The 22,468-nt window shown below is 39.0% G+C and overlaps 1 protein-coding gene across 1 annotated transcript; it reads left to right on the top strand.

Moving 5' to 3' along the window:
- Positions 1-776: 776 nt before the first annotated feature.
- GPR26 (G protein-coupled receptor 26) lies at positions 777-20,901 on the top strand. The gene is made up of 3 exons (XM_032796488.2): positions 777-1,541; positions 10,001-10,114; positions 18,704-20,901. The coding sequence occupies exons 1-3, from the start codon at positions 877-879 to the stop codon at positions 18,933-18,935; spliced, it is 1,011 nt and encodes a 336-aa protein (XP_032652379.1). The 5' UTR covers positions 777-876; the 3' UTR covers positions 18,936-20,901.
- Positions 20,902-22,468: the final 1,567 nt, after the last annotated feature.

Here is a 22,468-nt window from a genome sequence, read left to right as displayed (position 1 = left end):
TTCCGTGCCTTGATTTCTCCCTTTCTAAAAAGGGGACAAAAAGGTGTAGGCTGCTCAGAGATCTATGGATGAAAAGAAGTATAAGCTATAGAATTATTATTGTATCCCTATAACTGTAAGAATAGTAATAGAATACATTATCCTGACCCTCCTTTTGAGCGCAGCTAATCCATACAAAGAAGAGCCTGTGCCTTAGCTGAACACTAGTGAATGTGCAAACAGATGCAGTGAAATGCATGAAAAATACTGGAGTTTAGGAACTCAGTTACATGTCTGTTGTTTGTAAATTAATGGCTAAATCGATTAAATAGAAGCATGGGATTTCTCCTGAGGAAAGTCTAGTCACTCTTGCAGCTTTCTAAGGGGCCAGTAGGGATGACAGACCCATTAATGTCTGCGAAGCACCAGCAGTGTGCATGCTTCAATCAATGAATCGGGGTTTTATCTGTGATCCTAAAAACAGGTTAGATTCAGCCCGACAGGGGTGGGAGAGAGGAGGGAGAGTCTAAATGCACTCGGTGAATTGCTGGGACTGATAATTAGGGATCTCAGGAGAGCCGCTTCTCAGAACAACCTGCTTCTTTTGGATGGAAGGAGCGGAGACAGTGGTTCAGTCCTGCTGATTTTTTAAAGCCCTCCTCGCCGTTTGACGGGCATTCCCAGTGCTTTTGTGCACGTCTCTGAAAGCGTTGACGTGGAAAGAAGCAGCGGAGGGAGGGGAGGGGGGAGAAACTGCAGTTCTTCTAAAAATACCGAGGGCATGCCGGAATGTGAGCAGGCTGGGGAGGAGTAGGAGGTGAGAGTGCCTCGCACCATGTTCTCTGGGTGCCCGCTGGGTGCAGTTTGGGAAATGTTCCTCCTGTGAATGGACGCACCATGAACATTTGGGAAGGGATCCTGGCTTTCTTGGTTGTGGTCCTGATCCTCGTGTCATTGCTGTCCAACGTGCTGGTGCTGATCTGCTTCTTGTACAGCGCCGACATCCGCAAGCAGGTCCCGGGATTGTTTATCCTCAACCTGACCTTCTCCAACTTGTTGATGACTGTCTTGAACATGCCCCTGACCCTGGCTGGGATCATTTACAAGAATCAACCGGGGGGAGATCAGTTTTGCCACATGGTGGGATTCCTGGAGACTTTCTTGACCACGAACTCCATGCTGAGCATGGCAGCGCTGAGCATAGATAGATGGATAGCTGTGGTTTTCCCTCTAAGTTATCACTCCAAAATGCGTTACAAAGATGCTGCTCTGATACTGAGCTACACGTGGCTACACTCTGTGTCCTTCCCAATAGTGGCAGCTTCTCTCTCCTGGATGGGTTTCCATCGCCTTTATGCCTCTTGCACGCTGTACAACAGATCAGAGGAAAGGACACAGTTTGTGATTTTCACGGGGGTCTTTCACATCCTCAGCTTCCTCCTCTCCCTCGTAGTGTTGTGTTTCACCTATCTCAAAGTGCTGAAGGTGGCACGGTTTCACTGTAAACGGATTGACGTGATTACTATGCAGACACTGGTGCTGCTGGTGGACATCCATCCCAGGTAAGGAGATTGTATGCTCAATGAATTAGGGGGTCCCACTGCAAAGGAAGCCAGATCAGGAGCAAGATTGGGTTCAAGGATCCGAGCTGTATCCCAAGGAAGGCAAGGAGGGACTGGGGAAGGGAGGACAGGAGGAGAGAATCTAAAATACAGCCCTGGTCTGCTTATAATCAGCATGTTTATTTGAGTAGCGCTCACATTTGCTGTTAAATTCACTGCCAATAACTCCTGAGATGGGATAATGGCAAGCAATGCCATTTAACGACCCTGGCTTATGTCCAGGGAATTGCACTGGGGTGGAGCGCACAGGAGCAGCGAGCACTTTCATTGCAAATAGTTTTTTGAATGTGGCCCTTTGGCGCCGATGACCACGTGCCCAAGTTTTGCTAACGACAGTCTAAAATGTGCCTGGGTACCACTGGAGGTGGATTAAACTGAAATTCAGCCTGCCGTTTGACTTTGACAATGTACAGTGGGAAACTGCTGCGCCAACGCAATGCCTTTGCTCGAGCCTTGCATTGTCAGCGCGGAGTCAGTAACTTTATCCCCCGTGAAGGAAGAATGCTAAGGCAATACTACGTACCAGATAAACAGGGTGAACCCAGCTGTAAATCCACACACCAGAGCATTCAGTGCCAGCCTTAATTTGACGGGAACGGGAATTAAATCTGCCCCAGAGACCTTCCATCAGCCCATCCCGTCTAGGTATGGGAGGAATGGGACCCTGGAATACAGCGGGATAATGACTCTTACATGAGAATAGGGGCGTTGAAGGCGGGGGTGGTGGTGGGGGGAAGGTTCAGAAGAGGGTATTTGCAGCGTGTGAGGAAGGAGTAGTTCGGGGGATCTGTGTGCGCGGGGGGGGAGGGGGTGGATCTGGCTCAGTAGAGAAGTCTGGAAGGAAGCAGATTTTTTGCTGGAGGTTCTTCCCGGGTCAGTGAGAAAAGAGGGTGTAGTGGAGGCTGGCAGAAAGGGAGTCTAGCTAGAAGCCCATGGACAATAATCAGGAAGGGAGGGACTCTGACTGGGTAAATGTGTCTGGCTGAGGGGCAGGAGCAGGGTGGGGGTGGGGAGATGGGAGAGCAGAGAGGGACAGGCTTGGGAGGGGAACAGATCTAGCTAGAGGAGGCAGACAGGATGGGAAAGAGAGGACCAAACTCTTGAGGGGTCCAGGTCTGGCTGGAGCTGGAAAGGTGTGGGGCTGGAGTGATAGAAGAGAGCCGGTCAGGCTAGAGTGATCTTCCTGGGGGGGGGGGGGGGGTGGTAGGTATTCCAGTCTGTCTGTCTGGGGGCTGTCGTGGGGAGATGGGTCTGCTAGGTGACAGTGGACAGGAACGAGTCTGGTGGTCCGGCTGGCCGTGTCCTGGTTTAGGATGTAGGGAGTTTGGCTTGTTGGGGCTGGGTAGGAGAAGGCCTGGTTGACTGGGGTGACTGAGGAGAGTGGGAATGGATAGAGGGGTGAGCTCTGGTAAGGGGAAAAGTAGGAAGGAATGGGTCTGGTTGATTGGGCTTGGGGGATCCAGAGGAACTGGTCTGGCTTGGGGGATCTAGCAGAAGTGTGTCTGGCTACCTGCAGGAAGTGATTGAAGGGGAACAGATCTTTCTAGAGGTACATTCAGCTGGGGGAAGGGAGAAAATGGTCTAACTGGGGCTGGGCTCAGGAAAGGTCAGACTGGGAGTCTCTGGCTAGAGTTGGACAAGGGGAGGAGGTGTATAAACAGAGCAGATCTGTCTGGGAAGGTCCATCTGGGTGTGGTGAAGGGGAGGAGCTGAAAGTGGGGTGGAAGGGAAGAGATTTTTTGGGAAATCTGGCTCTGGGTGGGTTGACTGGAGGTCATCTGTCTGGAGATGTATTGGAGGGGAGAGGGATGAGGAGGTCTGTATGGGGATGAAAAAGGGTTCCATTCCAGTCATCCACAGTGACATTTCTTGCTATTGATCAACCTCAGCCTCTATCCTTGCAAGACGAACATAGAGGCTCCCCTTGCTAGGAGGATATTCAGCATTCAGTTAGCTAGCAGCCAAGCTCCAGAAGGGTAAGACAGTTTCTCCTCACTGCTGAAGATCCTGCCTTCATGGGGACAAGAACATGAATCAAATTTCTGGTACCACTGAGTCTTGGGTCCCCAAGTACCAAAGGGATAGGATTTCACTCATCTTTAGTGCCTGCTTTAGTTGCAGTTGACTTAGATGAGAAAGAAATGGAAACCTTAGCTCAGAAAATCTTTCCTTTTTCCACTTAAGTAACAATTTAAGATTGTTTTCAACAAAGGATGTGGGGCAGATAAGGGAATATCTTCTGTTGGCATTAATGAGAGTCACAAGCATAAATCACTCCCTTATCCATAGCTCCATAGTAATAAGGGCTCCCCTACCATATGTGCCATTTGGTTGATAAAAAATAGCCAAATAGTTCTTAGTATTATTTCTTACAAACAGTACCAAATGTAATGGTTACTTCCATGAGCAGTGCCGTAGACTACATTGGGACCAATTAAAACAGTCATCACTGTTCTTGACTCTTTGGGCAGTATTGGGTCCTAAAATAGTTCCTACAGTATTTAGAAGATTGTAAAAATAAGTGTGAAGCATTTTCTGTTTTGTGAAAAGTCTTCTCATTACTAATACGACTTTTCATGATTTTCTCTAGCCTGGGTTAACTTGAGGATGTTTCTGCACTAAAACATTGAAACAACGGTTTCTAGTTACCAGGGGCTGATCCAAAGTGGTTGTGAATGTTACACACCTTATCTTGCAAACTGACAGGATAACATGGAGATCATCATGTCCATTAGTGATAATTTTGTAATCCATCCATTATATCAAATTCCTGTGCGTTTCACAGTAAAATGAGTTTTAAATCCTGTTGTAAATAACAGAAACATTCGCTGACTTTGATCTGTAGCTGTGCTGTCCAGCACTGCTGTAACAAATGGATGGAATTACTGTATATGAATCAGTCATACACTGGAACAGCTTCTATGATATGAAACCTATAAAAAGGCCAGAGACCCTCTTATCATCTTTGCATATGTCTATAAAGTGCTAGTCCAGAAAAGCACTTCAGCAGATGCATAACTTTAAATATATACGTTCTCTTATTGATTTATTTTGTGGATCAAGGCCTAAGAAATTAGGTTGGGATTTTCAAAGGAGTCTATGGGAGTTAGAATTCCAAATCCGCAAAATCTTCCAATTCTAGCAAGATAATTGGACAGATTTACCTTAGTATCAGCCGTATTCCCTTGTGCTTTCTGATATTTATTGTGGGAATACCTTGAATATTGCAACTACTTTACAATTATCTAAAGCAATCTGCAATTTTTAAGGAACAATGCTATTATTTACTCTCCTCCAAATAGTGCTACTTAGTTGGTTAAGAAAATTGAAAAACAAAATACAGAATATAGCAGTTATATTCTGACCTAGTTTATGCAGTGGTGAACTAAAAAATAATACGTGGTAGTTATTTTATAACAGTTTAATAAAGGTTCAGAGGTAGGAAATACCCTTTTTGGAATAAGACAATATAAATACATCATATACTTAATGAACTCTTTTGAACTGCAATGTTTAACATAGGATTCTGGGTCCAGAATTAGAAACCAAGTGTCTTCAATTATATCTGATACATTACCAAATTATAGCACACATAGTTATGAACTCCTTGTCACCCCTATAATAGTATTCTGAATTTGTCAAGAATATATTGTATACCTCCAGCTAATCCTCATCCACTAGATGGCTCATTTATTAATTATTATTCTTACTGTAACACCTATAAACCTCAAGAATCCATGGTTGTGGTTTCTAGGCTCAATATTAATAACAGTTATAATTCTATTAACAGCAACAACACATGTAAGGGGAAACAGATATGTAGAGGGAGTAAGGAAGAGAAAAAAATATAAAGAAACTGTGGAAAATGAAAAAAATATGGCAGGAATATAAAAGTGGGAAATACCTGGAGCTGAGAAGACAATTGAATGAGACAACAAAAGGGAATAAAGACAGAGAAGGAAAGGAAAGAAAAAACTCCCTCACCACAGAAAGGAAGTTCCTTAGGAATGATTCAAAGGCATCAAATAGGAGGCACAAAGATGTAACGGTGTCATCTAGTTATCTCTGTATTGTTTGGCAAGACCTGAATAATTCACCTGTTGTTCACTATGGATGGAAAATACAGTCATTTCAAACATCCCACATACTCAAGAGACCATTATGAGGCACAGTGCAAACTGCTAACAAAAAAGACAGTGTGAGCTCCAGACAATTACAATGTAAGCACAATACAAGGCATAATCATTACACACAGAGATCTTTCCACTTTTTTAATACTGTAACCCCAACATCTCTCAATTTTCATTTGATTCAATCAGTCATTCTCCATCCTTTATGCCCCCTAATCACCCCTTTTCTACTTACATTTTCTCCATAATGTCTGTCCTCCAGTTAACTCATGCAATTAACTCAAAAAAATTAATCATGATAAAAAAATTAATTGTGATTAATCACAGTTTTAATCACTCTCAGACAATAGAATAACAATTGAGATTTATTAAATTGGATGTTTTTCTACATTTTCATGTATATTGAACTCTGTGTTGCAATTGAAATCAAAGTGTATATTTTTTTATTACAAACATTGGCACTGTAAAAATGATAATCAATAGAAATAGTATTTTTCAATTCACCTCATACAAATACTGTGCAATCATTTTGTCCTGAAAGTGCAACTTACAAATATTGATTGTTTTTGTTACATAACTGCACTCAAAAACAAAACAATGTAAAACTTCAGAGCCTACAAGTCCACTCAGTCCTACTTCTTGTTCAGCCAATTGGTAAGACAAACAAGTTTGTTTACATTTACAGGACATAATGTTGTCCATTCCTTATTTACAATGGCACCTGAAAGTGAAAACAGGCTTTGCATGCACTTTTGTAGACGGCATTGCAAGATACTTACATGCCAGCTATACTAAACATTTGTGTGCCCCTTCATGCTTCAGTCATCATTGCAGAGGACATGCTTCCATGCTGATGACTCTCATTAAAAAAATGATGTGTTAATTAAATTTGTGACTGAACTACCTGAGGGTGAATTGTATGTTCCCTGCTCTATTGTACCTGCATTCTACCATATATTTCATGTTATAGCAGTTTTGGATGATGACCCAGCCATGTTCATTTTAAGAACACTTTTGCTGCAGATTTGACAAAATGCAAAAAAGGTACCTGTGTGAGATTTCTAAATATAGCTACCACACTCGACCCAAGGTTTAAGAATCTGAAGTGCCTTCCAAAATCTGAAAGGGATGAGGTGTGGAACATGCTTTCAGAATTCTTAAGAAAGCAACACTCCGATGTGGAAACTACAGAACCCGAATCACCAAAAAAGAAAATCAACCTTATGCTGGTGGCATCTGACTCAGATAATGAAAATGAACATGCATCAGTACATATTGCTTTGGACTGTTATCAAGCAGAATCATCATCAGCATAGACGCATGTCCCCTGGGAATGGTGACTGAAGCATGAAGGGACATATGAATCTTTAGTGCATCTGGTACGTGAATACCCTGCAATACCAGCTACAATTGTGCCATGAGAATGCCTGTTCTCACTTTCAGCTGATGTTATAAACAAGTGGGCAGCATTATCTCCTACAAATGTAAACAAACTTGTTTGTCTGAGCAATTGGCTGAACAAGAAGTTGGACTGAGTGACTTGCAGGCTCTAAAATTTTACATTTTTTATATTTGAATTCATTTTTTTGTACATAATTCTACATTTGTAAGTTAAACTTTCATGATAAAGAGATTGCACTACAGTACTTGTTTTAGGTGAATTGAAAACAAACGATTTCTTTTGTTTTTTACAGTGCAAATATTTGTAATAAAAATAATATAAAGAGAGCACTGTATACTTTGTATTCTGTGTTGTAACTGAAATCAGTATATTTGAAAATGTAGAAAACACCCAAAAATATTTAAATAAATGGTATTCTATTATTGTTTAACAGTGTGATCAATCATGTGATTACTCGCAATTGATTTTTTTAATTGTGCGATTAATCTCAATTTTTAATTGCTTGATAGCCCTAATATACATATAAGTGCATTTGCATATGGAAATATACATATACACATAAATACATGTATGTGTGTCTAAGAAAAAGAGTGAAAGAAAATATATTAAGATATGATGTGTTTATCACATGCTTTGGGATGGCTGTGTTACTCACAAGTGGGGAAGTCTTGAGTGACATATGTCAGTTGAGTGCTAATAAAACCTGAATATTAAATCATTCCAAATATGTCACATATCATAGAGAAAAAATATTTTAGAGTTAAAAAAATTGATGAGAATTGGTGTTTTTTTGGATTATGTTCCTTCACCTAGAAAGCCAGGTGGCTGAGTTGCCATGAGTCCAGCTTTACAGGGCAAAGAGGAAGCAATAAAAACCTCTACAAATAACCTAAAATAGATGATCTAGATCTAAAACACCACATATTTAAAATCCAATTTCCCAGTTCGTTCAGGACTGAAAGCAAATCCTGGGTTCCAGTGGAACCCTTTCCCAAAGGTGTAAAAATTCCACTTTTACCCTTGAAGAGATCAAAAAACAAAAACAAAAAACAAAACAAAAAGAGAATTTGCACATGTGGCATTGTTGAAATATGATTCTCCCCATCCTGGGCAAGAGTATTTTTTTCAGGAATAGGGGAGGGGATCATATATTTCAAGGGAGGAAGAAACTTTTTTTTGGAATGTTTGTTTTAAAAATAGTGACCGAAGATGCCCAGGGAGCTGGCAATATAAGAATACATTTCCAACTGATAAAAGGAAATCCTTTCTCTAACAAAACTCATGGCAAGCCTTGGAACTCATTGCCACAAGGTAGCAATGAAGCACAGAATTTAGTAGAATTCAAAAAAGGATTAGACACTTAGATGATAATGAAAATCTTTGTGGTTCCATTAGCCTTAAGTGATATCAGAATCCGGAGATGGCAGTAAGCCCTATGCCTGTTACTGTATACATGCTTGGAACTGAGAACCAATAATGCATCTACAATAAAATTATTGATAAATGACAATTACAGAAATGCTGCTCCTGGCTTGGACTGTGAAGTCCTACCTTAGGATCAATGGTGGCTCTGCTGTAAGTCCTGTGCATGAAACAGCTTCCAGTTGTGCTGCCCCAGGAGCAGAGTAGGGAACAGATTGACTCAGAGCCCCAATCTGCCTCCTGGTTTCCCTTGCTCAAGGGGGAATGTGCCTTTGCCAGCCTTGTACTTGCCATAGCATATGTAGTCATGCTAGCTGGGACATTGAGGGAGATGGAGCATTTTCCCAGCCCCTTTCCACCCACATGCACAGTGCAGACATAGCAGCCCTGTGAAAGTGCTCTTCTCTCCATGTAAAGATGAGCAGAACGGGCCTCAACTGGATCCTAAATACACTCAATCCTTATTTAGGTAAATTGATAGTGATTTCAGTGGAAGTTTTGCCAAGTAAAACCAAAGGCTCATTTCAGAAAGGTGCTGAGGATCCTCACTCTCTTAATTTCAATATGAGTTGAGCTCCTTAGCAACTCATAGGTAGCTCAAAGAACCAAGGTTTCAGAACATCTCCAGATCTGGTCCAATGTGAGTTTTAAGGAGCAGTTCATGTGCTAAAATGGCAAATAGTATATTGAAATAAATATATAGTTAATTTCTTTCTATTTGTCTAGTCACTCTGTATAAAAAAAACATGCAGTTTTCAGTCCAGGGTTCAGGATGTTATAGCTATTTAGACTTGATATTAATTGTCTGTTTTGCAAAATGACAAACTTTTTTCTAGTATTATGCCCAGAAATTTACAAGTAATTACAAAGCATATGGCCATACAATTCATATCTATGTGATAGAATGATCTTTCTAATGTCATACAAAACTTTCACAGTATGTTATATTTTTCCAGTCACATTTTTATTGCTTTTAACTAAGGTATTAATGTACTGAATATTTATTGGTTATCGCTTTGGGAAGTTCTGAACTCCTTTTTTCTCCCCTCCTATAATATGTTGTTTAAAATGTTTTTCTATAGACTAGTGTTCCATATGTGCCATTTTGGTTTTTTTCCAAATTTCATTGAATACAAAGGGCCAAATTCAGGCCTGATGTAAGCAGGTACAACTTCCACTGATTCCAATGAGAGGTATAGCTACTTTCACCAGGGATGAATTTGACCCAATCTCATTATAAAAGAATAGAGTTTACAGTAATTATTGTGTGTGTGTTGTGGGGGGGAATATGAGTTAAGGGATACAATGAATTAATAGATAGTAGTGTCGTGTATGACTAGAACGTTTTCTGGGAAGACTTGTATAAATCACTCCAAGAGTAAAACCATTAAAACCTGCTATTGGTATAGTGATTCATGTCATTGTTTGTGTTAAATGTTACACAGTGTACGAGAGCGTTGTCTAGAAGAACAAAAGAGACGGCGGCAACGAGCAACAAAGAAAATCAGTACCTTTATTGGTACTTTTATACTTTGTTTTGCACCTTATGTAATTACAAGGTAAGTGCAAACCTACCTACTGAAATTCCATATGCACTAACTCAGAAAAATTTTATCAACGAAACATAAAACAGAATATTAACCCACAAGTCTCCTACTTTCAGCAAAATTTTTGTCAAACATTTCCACTGTTATGACAGAGGTTGCATTTACTGTAGTAATGGTATTCTACATATTTTATAGTTCTTATTCTGTCCAATTCTCAGTCAGACAACAGGCCAAACTTTGATCTCAATGTCCAAATAGGCCAGGATTCTTACCTCATACACATCAGAGTAAATCAGGAGTAACTCCACAGAAGTCAGTGGGTCAGATGGGTGTGCTGTCCTTATTCATACTTAGTTCACTGCACAAATTGTCCACTGATTTCAAGTGGACGCTTCACAGAGTAAGGTACTACACGGCCTGAGTAGAGCTATGAGAATCTGATCAAATGAGATCAGAATCTGGCCCACAGAGTTAAATGGGAATTTTGTCTCAGTGAATAGAGCTCTTAATCATAAACAGAATATCAGAGCTTTCGTGGCTCAGAGCTAAAACAAAAATTCTTCTGATTTATGATCAGAGGCCAGTTTCCATCTGCTATCTTATCTTTAAAAATGGTCCTATAGGAAACATAAAATTAATCCTATGAGATAAAAATGTTAAAGCATGTAGCCCAGATAAACATTCTGAAGTTACATATATTGGAAAGGAATGTACAACTTGCATTCATTATTAAAGGACACCAGACAAATTCTGGTGCTGAAACTGGAGAAGGAAATTGATTCTTGAATATTACTTAATGCTGTTCTAGTGAAAATACATTATTGGAAAGTCAGATCTAACATATGTGAGCACAACCTAAAAGGTTAAGTTAATTTTTTGGAATATTTATGATATTTGGTATATTTATTCTTTTAAAAATAGGCTTAAAATCTCTATGCAGAACTGGAGGTGTGTCATTTGTGATGTTATGCCCACAACAATAATGACCATTAAATACACAGTGTTTATTTGTAACAGAATGTGACTGTATTTATTGATAAATTCCACTTAATAACAGCAATAAGATCTTCTAGGCAACACATTCTGACACTTTTTAGATTATTTACAATCACTTAGTCTTCAGTCTCATGCTTTACAATGTCAGAACTAGAGTATTTGTCTGATTTCAAGAGTCTAACTTCATTTTACACTAAAACTGAATTTAAGACTGAATGGTGATTTTTAAGGTTCTTCTCTATAGTAGCCTATGGCTCAGTCATGCAAGGTGCTGAGCATTCTGCCCTAAATCCAGCAAAGCTCATTAAGTATATGCTTCACTTTAAGCATATAAGTAATCCTGTTGAAGTCAATGCATCTATCAAGTGCTCAAAGTTAGGCAGATATCTAAGTGGGAACAGAGTTCTCAACACTTTTCAGGATCGAGCACTTCATCATTTTTCTAAGCAAAGAGTGAATATAAGGTATGCATGGAAAGAGGAAGTTAATCACTCAGGCTTTCTTTCAGCAATCCATTCCTAATTCAGCAAAGCACTTAAGCGCATGCTTCAGTTAAATATGTGCTTACGTGCTATGCTGAGTAGGGTGGATTTAAGCATGTGGGTTAATGTTTGCTGAATCGAGGCCAGAAAACTGTAAATCATGAGGCGTGATGATTGATCTGGGATTAGAATAAGGGGATCTCGAAGTAACTTTGGTTTAGCCAGGGAAAAGCTTATCTAATTGGGGTTAAAAACCAGTACTTTCAGTGATTCAAACAAGTACTGGAGGCAACTGTTTGTTTTTAGTTCTGAAGTAGAAACATGCTATTAAATGCTTATTAAGAATAAGCCCCTTTAATTTATAACAAACCTCCTTAGCTCCAGTCACTGACGTGTACCAATACTCCTTGTTTCTGAATGACTTTGGTCCACATTTCTAGAGTTACTAACGTAATAATATGATAGCTGTGCCTTTCTATATTATATGCTAATATATTTTGATTTGCAATAATGCTGCTAGTCCATGCTTCCATTCCTTATATCTTTACATTAAGATATGTAGCTATACCTACCATTAGATAACATTCTCACACATCCCTTTATTTTCTCTCTATAGCTTTTTAATAGGAAAATAACTATATTTATTTCAATTTTTTCTGGCACCTATTGCAGACTCTAGGCCCTTCATATGATTTCATAATATTCAACATTTACTCATGTGAGTAAATTCTGTTTGTCAATAATCAGGCCCTAAATTAATGAATTATCCCATAATATCAGAAAAAAAGTAGCCCACAAGCCCTAACAAGCAAATCTCCAAATTTTAAACGAAAAAAGGTAAGAATTCTCTTATGTCATCATGGAACATTTGACAAACAAACCAATACCACATTTTTCATACCTCCTTGTCTGATCTTCGCAGACAAAATCATGTTTGTGCAAATAAGTAGTTGGGTACAGAATTTCAATGAGGGGTTCCCACTTGCCAGTTTATGCATATAAATACTCGATTTTCATAATCAATTTTGGGTGGCCAGTTTTGAAAAAAACAGCCTTCTAGTCTCAGTTGAAAGCCTTAGTTGATGTGAAGTGGAGATATGACAATGGCTACAAAAAAACGGCTTTGGGGCTCACAGGTCAGGTTATAGGAATTCACATGTCACTCTGATTCCTTGCAGAACATGGCAGGTCATGATACATACACACACTGAAGAAGCAAGGCTGACTGTTAATAAGACTGCTCACAATCAGTAAGAAGCAGTCATCTTCATGCTTTTGGAGGTTATCCAGTGCAGTGGCTATTAAAACAGCGCTTTGTAAAAAGGAGGACATAATGCTAACACACTCCTATTTTACCAAACAATAAGGTGAAGAGCTGCGTGCCCGGAGCTTCTTTACAACAATTAACTCTGAAATCAACATGTAGCATTAAAACTCTCTGATAAAGCCTTGAAAATAAAGATCTCATCAGTACAACATATTTAATCAGAAACTATTCAGGTCAAATTCTGATGTCAATGGGAGTTGTGTGCAAATATCTGAGGGCAGAAGTTGGGCCTTAGCATTTCGACATATACTAAAATAATAAGAATTCATGCTAAACAGAGGTAATACACTAGAGACAGTCATAACCAAATTTCTGGAAGATGAATGGATTTGTTCTGATCTGATCATCTAAAACCCAGAAAATATCTGTTTTGCTTCACCATTTAATGATAAAATGTTTGAGATGATCTGTTCTATACTGTGTTTTTCCTATAACTGTTCTCAGATTACAGCACTGAAAAACAAGTATGTTGGAACTACATCACTGTCTAAGCTTCTCTAGTGTGTTTGCAGTAAAAGCTTTCACTACAACAAATGTTTAGACACAGAGGCATGCACTGACTTGACTAATGCAAAGGAGTTTCACTTGAGTGCCTAAGAGATTAATGTCTTAATTCTCAAAGTAAACATTCTCTCCTGTTTACTGGAAGTGAAGTTAAAAGGTTTATTATCTACATGACATCCTTTCTAATAATTATAAAATTCTAAAATATTAACAAAATATTACAAGAAATACAGCTTTACAGCTTTGAAGCATTAAGGCATTTGCAATTGTGTAGATGATGCTGTAGAATTTAATTTACAGATGGCACTAAAATATTAATGCGACTTCACTGAAAATGTCACTTTTTGGCTCTAACATTTCATGAAAATTGAAACTGGATGCATAGAATGTCCCTTATCAATGGGAAACAAAATCTTCCTTCAAAGATGATGACAAATACAATATGTCTTGAATATCCATCATGGAATTGTCTGTGCATTGCACAACATTCAGCATTGGGCTCTGTGTACATTTCTATGCCTGTGATTTTACTACATATGTTACATCTGTAATAAAAACATAGGCATATATATATATATAGTTGCCAGAAATAATGCGCTATGTATTATGCAAATTGTAAGTTTCAAGGACACAAATATAATTTAATAAACTACTAAAAATGCTGTTGATAAAAGTGAGGGATTTCTAATAGGCCTCAATCATTGAAGAAAAAAATAGCAGTGAATCTTGGATTGCTTCCTCCAACTGTCTACTTGATGTGCTTTTAGGGAAGATTGATTATAATTCATGAAATTGATTGACACAGGGTCAAACACAAAGTTCCACATCTTGGTTATTGAAGGCATCCGCTGAATTTAATGAAGTTCCATCAAACTCTATCAGAATATGAAATGTCTCACCCAGTAAAGTATTCTCTAGTTACCAGAGCTTGAATGACTCGTTCTTCTCCTATATGATCTCTTGACCACTTTTGCATATTTTAGAGCACTTCCTCTGTCTGAGAAAGAAGTATACAGCTTGTTACCAAACAATTTTAGAACGGCTATATGAAGAAAAGATTAGAGAACCTGAACTGAATTTTGTTAATGGTCATCTTCAACATGAAGGAGTCCTGGGAAAGAAAATCCCATTTGAAACTTGGCAGTTATGCAATAGCCAATATGCAATTATTTGAAAAGAAAACTAATCTACTGAACAGCACTTTTTGGTTTAAACTCAATAGCCACACATTGTCTTCACTTGCTGCCCTTGGACAATGATTCCATTTAATTGTCTTAGTTCATATACATCTAAACATTCACGGTATTGGCAACAGGTGACAGTAACAGCTCACAGAGTGCAAGTAGTTATACCGATTAATGCACAGACCGACAGACATTGAAGGCATGTTTGTTAACTGATTTTAAAATGAAAAGTCCCCCTATGGCTTATGAGAGGTTTATCATCATGAAATTGACGGGGAAGCTATGAGGGCAAGAGTGGTTTTTCACAGAGAAAAAAAATATGAAAACTGGCATGTTGGAGAGTATTTCTGTCACGGGGTCCACCTTTCTGCTGTGTCGCCCCTGAATTCTCTTTCTTTCACTGTTCCTGCTGCATCTAAGATCACACTAAGAAACTTTACCATTCATATAAAGAAACACCCCGCCTCATACAGAATAGTATTTAAATGCTAGTGTAAAAGACATAGAACTATCTTCATTATTATCTACATTACAGTAGTGTCTAGAGGCCCCAACCGAGATCGTGGCTCCATTATACAGCCTCAAAATGACTTTGACAAATTGGAGAATTGGTCTGAAATCAACAAGATAAAATTCAATAAAGACAAATGCAAAGTACTGTGCTTAGGAAAGATGCACAACTCCAAAATGGAAGATATCTGGCTAGATGCTAGCACATCCAAAAAGGATTTAAGGGGTATAGTGGAAAATAAATTGGGTATGAGTCAATGTGATGCAGTTGTGAAAAATCTACTATTCTTGGATGTATTAGCAGGAATGTCACATGTAAGACATAGGAGGTAATTGCCCTGCTCTATTTGGCACTGGTGAGGCCTCAGGTGAAGAACTATGTTCAATTCTGAGCACCACACTTTAGGAAAGGTGTGGATAAACTGGAGAGAGTGCAGAGGAGAGCAACAAACATGAGAAAAGGTTTAGAAAACCTGACCTATGAGTAAAGGTTAAAAACCTGGGCAAGTTTAGCACTGAGGAAAGACGACTGAGAGGGGACCAGATAACAGTCTTCAAATACTTTAAGGGCTGTTATAAAGAGGCCAATGATCAATTGTTCTCCGCGTAGACTGGAGGTAGGAGAAGCAGCAATGGGCTTAATCTGTAGCAAGGGAGATTTAGGTTAGATATTAAAAAAATCTTTCTAACTATAAGGGTCATTAAGCTGTGTTAGGTTTGGGGTTAGGCTTCCTAGGGACATTGTGGAATCCCTGTTATTGGAGGTTTTTAAGAATAGGTTGAACGTTTGTTGGGGATAGTCTAGGTTCTGCCTAAGCACAGGGGGCTAGGCTAGATGATCTCTCGAAGTCCCTTCAAGCCCTACATTTCTATGATTCTGAACTAGGTGCTGTACAAACACATAGGGCTTGTCTACACTTACAGCACTGCAATGGCACCGCTGTCATTCTTAGTGAAGACGCTTACCTGGAGAGTCTCCCATCGGCATAGGTACTCCTCCTCCTCCCTGAGCGGTGGTAGCTATGTCAGTGGGAGAAGCTCTCCTATCAACATAGCACTGTCTACAGTGGAGCTTAGGTCGGTATAATTACAACACTCAGGTGTGGATTTGTAGTGTAGACCAGGGCATAGTGCCAAAGAGTTTACAGTGTAAGTAGGCAGGACAAACAAAAGATGGGAAGGGAAAGAGAAACACGGAGAGGTGAAGTGACTTGCCCAAGGCTAGTGGCAGAGCCAATTAAGGAACCCAGGTCTCCTTAGTCCCAATCCAGTGCCCTAACCTCTGGCTGATGACACTTCTCAATTCTCCTTCAAAAAGCATGATTGAGGGAGGAATTAAGCAAGAGATTAATAAACCAAGGGAGAAGACATACACATTTGTAAGATGATTAAGTCAGACAAAGCTACTTTTAATACTGCTTCAAAAACTGCGCCCCAGTCACACTCTCTGAAACAATACTGACAGTTTATTTTCCCTGCAGGAACACTAGCAATAAACCCATTTGCCATACATGTTCATGGGGACCTGCTGCTGAAAACTTTCCGCAAAGATTTAATATCCCAGCGCAGATAAGGGCATTTTATTCTCAGATGGCAAGACATGCATTTTTTGAAATACTGTTCTGGAAAAATCAATTGTTTTTCAACAATTTTGTACACATATTAAGCAGAAATGCCCTTTGGTGCTTCTAAAGACATTTCAAGAGAAAAGCTTGCAAAATATTCAATATTGTCTTGTCAACATTGCCTGAAATATCACAAAATGAAGTATCTGTGTTTGAATCAGCATAAAATGAAGTAACTTAGCTGAGAAACTCTATTCCCTGTTGGTCCAGAACAGCTGGAAGAGGTATATGGTTCCTCTGTGACAAGAAAACTTTCAAAATGTCTGATATACAAAAGTTATTGAGAACATTACAGGAACTACCATCCTTCAAGATCTAGGATACATCTACACTGCAAAGACAAAAACAGAACCCCTGAAGCAACAAGTCTCAGCACCTAGGTCAACTGACTCAGGTTCATGAGGCTGCACTACAGGGCTAAATATGGGAGTGTAAATATTCCCACTTGGGTTGGAGTCCACGTCCTGACACCCATCGAGCAAGGAGAGTCTCAGAATCTGGGCTTCAGCCTGAGCAGGAACACTATACACTGATATTTTTAGACCCATAGTTCAAGCCCAAGTTAATTTGGCTGATCTCAGACTTGCTGCAGTAGTTCTTTCTGGGGGTGTTTTTTGTTTTTGTTTTTTTGGGTTTTTTTTTTGCAGTGTAGTCGTACAGCTAATATTCTGCACATGCAGTCTACTCACCTGAGCAAAGGTTCTCCTCTTGGTGTTGAACTCTAGCATACTAAAAAAAGGTTTTAGGACAATATTTAGACCATTATTTTGGACAATCTGGTAAAAAACATTCTTGTAATAGTTGAGATTAATTTGTTGTGCACAAGTGATTGTGTGATAATAGCATAATATTTAATAGGAAATTTTCAGTGAAGACTGTATTCATTTAATTAATTAACTTGTGACTAAGCAAAACCAATAATAAACATGACTCTGATGATACATCACTATTAAAAATAATTTCTGAAGAAACCCAAGTGTAAATTCATGCTTTCCTTTACTAGACCAAGACCTAGGAATAAGCATCCAGTAGAGATCAAAGAAAGCACTACACCTTCTCAGGAAGGGCATGCAGATAGGATATGGCTTAGAGAGTCAAAGAATAATTGCTGAATATCTGTTATGAATCATAAGACTTGTGTGAGGTCCCTAAATGCTCAGTGTGAGACCCACGCTGAACAGGACCTGCTCTAAATCAACAGGAAGGACATTCTTTGTATTCTTTTCTCATTGTTACTAGAGAAGACATGGGAGAGATCATACAAGTAAAGTCATGTTCATATCAATATTTCTAAAAATCAAGCTTGAACAGTAAACATATCCTTGCTCCAAGTGGATGCAACTTCACTGAAGCCCGTGGAATGCATTTACTTACAGCTGGGCTGTATGTGGTCCAATATAGTGAACATTTCTGCTCAGGTCAGATCCAGAGATGATTCCTCAAGATTTCAGACTACAGTAAATGCAGCTTATCTGAGAAAAGACTGAGTAAAACATGAGAATTTGGCCTCTTGCATTTAGTTTAAAGATCTTGGGGAGGTGGGCTCATGTTTTTTCCCCTTTTTGTGCTATCATTCAGTAACTTCAAGATCCCAAGAAGACAGCGGTATATGGCTTATATGTGAGGGAATGTGGTTTCCACAATAAAGAACCACTACATAAAAAAACAACATAGCAGATACTTAGTCTGTGTAGGTTTGTTTTGTTGTGCACAGAACTGGTCATCCAGTTATAGTCCTCTGATAACCTGCACAAGGAGATATGCATGTAACTTCCATTTAAAATAAAGGCAGCTGTGTGTAGAACCAATGTGCTATGTTGAAATTGTAGTTCCTTGCTCTGCTAAGAACTGAACAATACAAAAAAAATTCCTCTCCCTGATCCTGCTGGTGTGCCACTAGCAGTTTGCTCTGTTTCCATCTGTACTGTTGTTATGTCTCTCTCTCAGTAACACTTTTCCCCATTTCTTGGCAGACTGGTAGAATTATCATCCGTAGTCCCCATCAATTCTCACTGGGGAGTCATTTCCAAGTGCTTGGCTTACAGCAAAGCTGTTTCAGACCCTTTTGTGTACTCTTTATTACGACATCAGTACAAGACGACATGGAAGGACATAATAAACAAGATTCTTAAAAGAAGCTCCATAAATTCCTCAGCCCTCGCAAGCGAATCGCACAATCAGAATATATTGCAAACAACTGAATGAGGAAGCTGGCACAGAATCCCCACGAAAGATGGAAGAATACAAGGTGGTTGTGGGGGAGTAACATGTAGCTATCATTAACTAAGAAAGGTCATAGAAGTTATTCACTGAAGCTCACAATCTAGCTTGTATCTCATCAGCAGCCCATGTAACAACTTTCATAGTGAAGCTGGCTGCTTCACATGTCCCTCTTTTGACATGAAGTGTTGTACTTGATACCTGAACCTGACAGCTCTTCAAACACAAATATCCCATTGACTTCAGTGCAGGGTGATGCATCCATAATGAGCCAAACCCTGTCGTTATTTGAGGGAGCCATAGAAGTGGCAGGAGCAGAAGGTTGCAGGGTCCATTTTAATGCTACTCTAAAAAAGCTGTAGTGTATATCCCTGGCTTGCACATGTTGCTGGCTCTGTGTGATGCTCCACCCGATCCCCCTTGCTAGAACTACAGAACAATGCTCACCCTGGCTGCTTGAGTAGGTCCCTATGGAAAATCTTGTTAGATCTTAATAGAAAATTATCTATCTGTTTACCTATGTACTTATATGGCCCCTTTGCTGTAGTATCTGAGGTCCTTTTTCTATATGCTTTTTTGAACTATCCTGTAGAACTGAATAGAGAATGATGTCTTCTATAGAGGGCTATAGGATAGCTCAAGTAAGGCCATCTTTCCTTATTAAATCCTGTAGGTTCTCAGAGTAATTTCTGTAGAACTTCCTTGGTTTCCTCCCCATGAAATTCTAGAGGACTTTTCCCCAGGGTATATGGGGATAAGAGGTCAGGGTACTTATGTCCCTTTACTTATGTCTGAACTGTATAGAGATAGGGGAGGATTTTACCCAATGACTGCAGGACTGGACTCATTTCCCAGAAAGTTTTCAAAGAGTGTCTAGTTATTTTCTTCACTGAAACTTTATTAATCATGAAAAGCTGTAAATTGTTACGATTTTTGATGGTTGGTTGTTTCCGGGGAGAAGTAGAAGGTGGTTTGAAGTAGAGATAGGCCCAAAGCTGAAATGGACTGGGCCAAAAATCATTCATCCAAATTCTCCTAAATGTGTGGTCAAAACCTGGATCAAGATTTGAACTTTCCAAATTCCAGGGTGTTAGAGTTAGTCCCTTATAGAGCAAGATTCGATTTGCAGACTTCAGTCTGAACTCAGATTTGAAGCTAATCCCATTTCTCTTTTAAAGGTATGTTTCTTCTCAGTCTTTTATTAAAGAACACTTCTGTCTTTAGCAATCACTGAATTTTCAGTCAGCTGTTAATGCAGATATTCATATTGGCAAAACATTCAGACAAAATCAAGACAATCCTATGTACAATATTTCTATGGGGACTTCATTCTGTATATTACATTTGGTTCAGTCCTTAGTATAAGAATCTTTACTGAGTTCAGGGCAACACAATTCTGTTTTGCAAGTATTATTTGGTTGACTTTATCTTTTAATTATAACTATAGTCAGTAGATGACTTCATAATTAAGTGACACATACATATCTGACCCTGAAACCATCATCCCGCCATTCATTCAGAATTATATTCACTGATCATCAGCAATTGTCCTTTTGATTCAGTGAAAACCAAGGTGGCATAAGATTATCTCTGTACATTCCAAATGTTTTTCCAGTTAACTGATATGTAAAAAACAAGAACAATAATTAATCAATCCTCATTTTTGTTACTGTAATTTTAAAGTTAATTGGTAGCACATGATGTCCTCATTATGAGACAAGGTTAATTTTAAGTCAAGCATAGCTGGTTTCAAAAGCCTCACATGGTATATATGTTTATTAAATATATCAAAAATATTTTTATAAACTCACTCTTTGTGCCAGTAACCTAAGTGTTCTGATACTGAGATTATGCTTCTCAGTTGATTTTAGCCAATTTTTCTGATAAAGAGACAAAATTCTGCCTCAGATCTGCACCCTTATCTCCAGAAAGTGATTTACAGTCCAGACATCTAATATGAAATCATAATTACATCACAACAAAAATTAATTGTCGAGGAATAGATTTGTATAGTGTTCGGTCTAAAGTAGTCTGCTCCACAAAACCAGCTGAATGTTTTGATGATGGTATGATTGCAGATTTGTGCCCAGGATACACCTGGAATTGAATGCATATAGTGAGATACCTTCATTCGTATGATTGACATCTCTATATGATTGGCATCTTCCAATAATGGTTCAGGTCCTTGATGAGATTGAAATTTTTTTGCTCTGTTCATATTCTGCAGATAAATATGAATCTGAGGGCCATATTGAGCTGATGAGGCCCTCTGCACTGGAGGGCTCAAATTCATTCTTGGAGTAAGGTAGGCAATGGTACTGCTCTCTCTTATATTTCTGCTACGTGCGGGGAACTTTATTCCGATCTATGGGCTCCATTAGCACAGGCTGATAGGCTAAATAAAGGTATTGTCCTAGGTGGTGTGGCCAGGTACATTTACCAACCAGCTTTGTCTGCTTTTTGGAAACACTGGTCCCTTACAGCTGTCCCACCTAGGCAAAGGAGGTTTGTAGCTGCTTTCTGCAACCTCCTGCACCTTGGGAGAATGTCTATTGTTGAGGCTTTAGTGAAAGCCTGATCCAAAGGCCATTGAAGTCAATGGGAATCTTTTCACTAATTCCAATTGGCTTTGGATCAGGCCCCAAGTATACATGTGGGCATTAGCCTGCATAGAACCATGGTGAATTTAGCCATTGCTCTATAAAGATCTCTCTTCTATAGTGAAGTGAACATAAACAAGCATTCACATACTTTAAAAATGAAATATTAAACAAGGGAGATTGACAACTACACTGTAAACAAATATTCCCATGTTAACTAGTAATAGTAGTCAAATCAGTTGTAAAGGTACATAAAAAGTTAGGGAATTTACATAAATTTCCTCTGATCCAACACCCCAAGTTTAGCCTCCTCTCCCCCAAATCAAATTGTCTACCTCATTTTAATAATTTGATTTATTGGGCTTAACATGATTTTCTCAGGTGCAATAAGTAGAAACATTCTGTTCAGTATTTTTTTTCTTAAGGACTTGTTTTAATGGCTTGTTTGTATTTCTGACAAGAGTCAGGGAGAATGACTAACTGCTGTTAGTCAGTTTAAAAACTTTAAAGGGTTTAATATAGATAATTTTATGTTCCATAGTGATCACATTTGTTTAAGCGTATTGCAGCTGGCTGTCTTAAGGCCCATTCCTGTTGTCAATCTGTGTATGGGACTGCTATTGAAGTCAATAGGAGGTTTGCATGCAGAACCACCATAGGACTGGTTAAATATTCAATACCGTCCCCATAGAGATTAACTTTTTAAAAAGAGCAATCATTCAAAAAGAGTGAGATGACTTCTGAGCCAACCTTTACAAGAACTATTAAGGCGGCTAGTAAAAGACGGAGAAGAATATAGACAGGTTTGTTTCATTACAACTGTGTGTCACACTCAGTCCTTGGTTGATTCATGTGTCATCATGAGCAATAAATCTCTCCCCCTGTATGTTGTGTAGCAATTTATCTTTCTTTCATGGT

The sequence above is a fragment of the Chelonoidis abingdonii genome, chromosome 15 (genome assembly GCF_003597395.2).
Source record: "Chelonoidis abingdonii isolate Lonesome George chromosome 15, CheloAbing_2.0, whole genome shotgun sequence".
Taxonomy (NCBI): domain Eukaryota; kingdom Metazoa; phylum Chordata; order Testudines; family Testudinidae; genus Chelonoidis; species Chelonoidis abingdonii.
The sequence above is the reverse complement of the archived record's forward strand: the minus strand, read 5'-3'. Positions and strand labels throughout refer to the sequence as shown.

Bases quoted from the DNA above. Each gene is read 5' to 3' on its own strand.
- GPR26 (XM_032796488.2), top strand. From the start codon at position 877: ATGAACATTTGGGAAGGGATCCTGGCTTTCTTGGTTGTGGTCCTGATC. The intron at 1,542-10,000 runs GTAAGGAGATTG...AATGTTACACAG, and splicing joins CTGGTGGACATCCATCCCAG to TGTACGAGAGCGTTGTCTAG. The intron at 10,115-18,703 runs GTAAGTGCAAAC...ATTTCTTGGCAG, and splicing joins GCACCTTATGTAATTACAAG to ACTGGTAGAATTATCATCCG.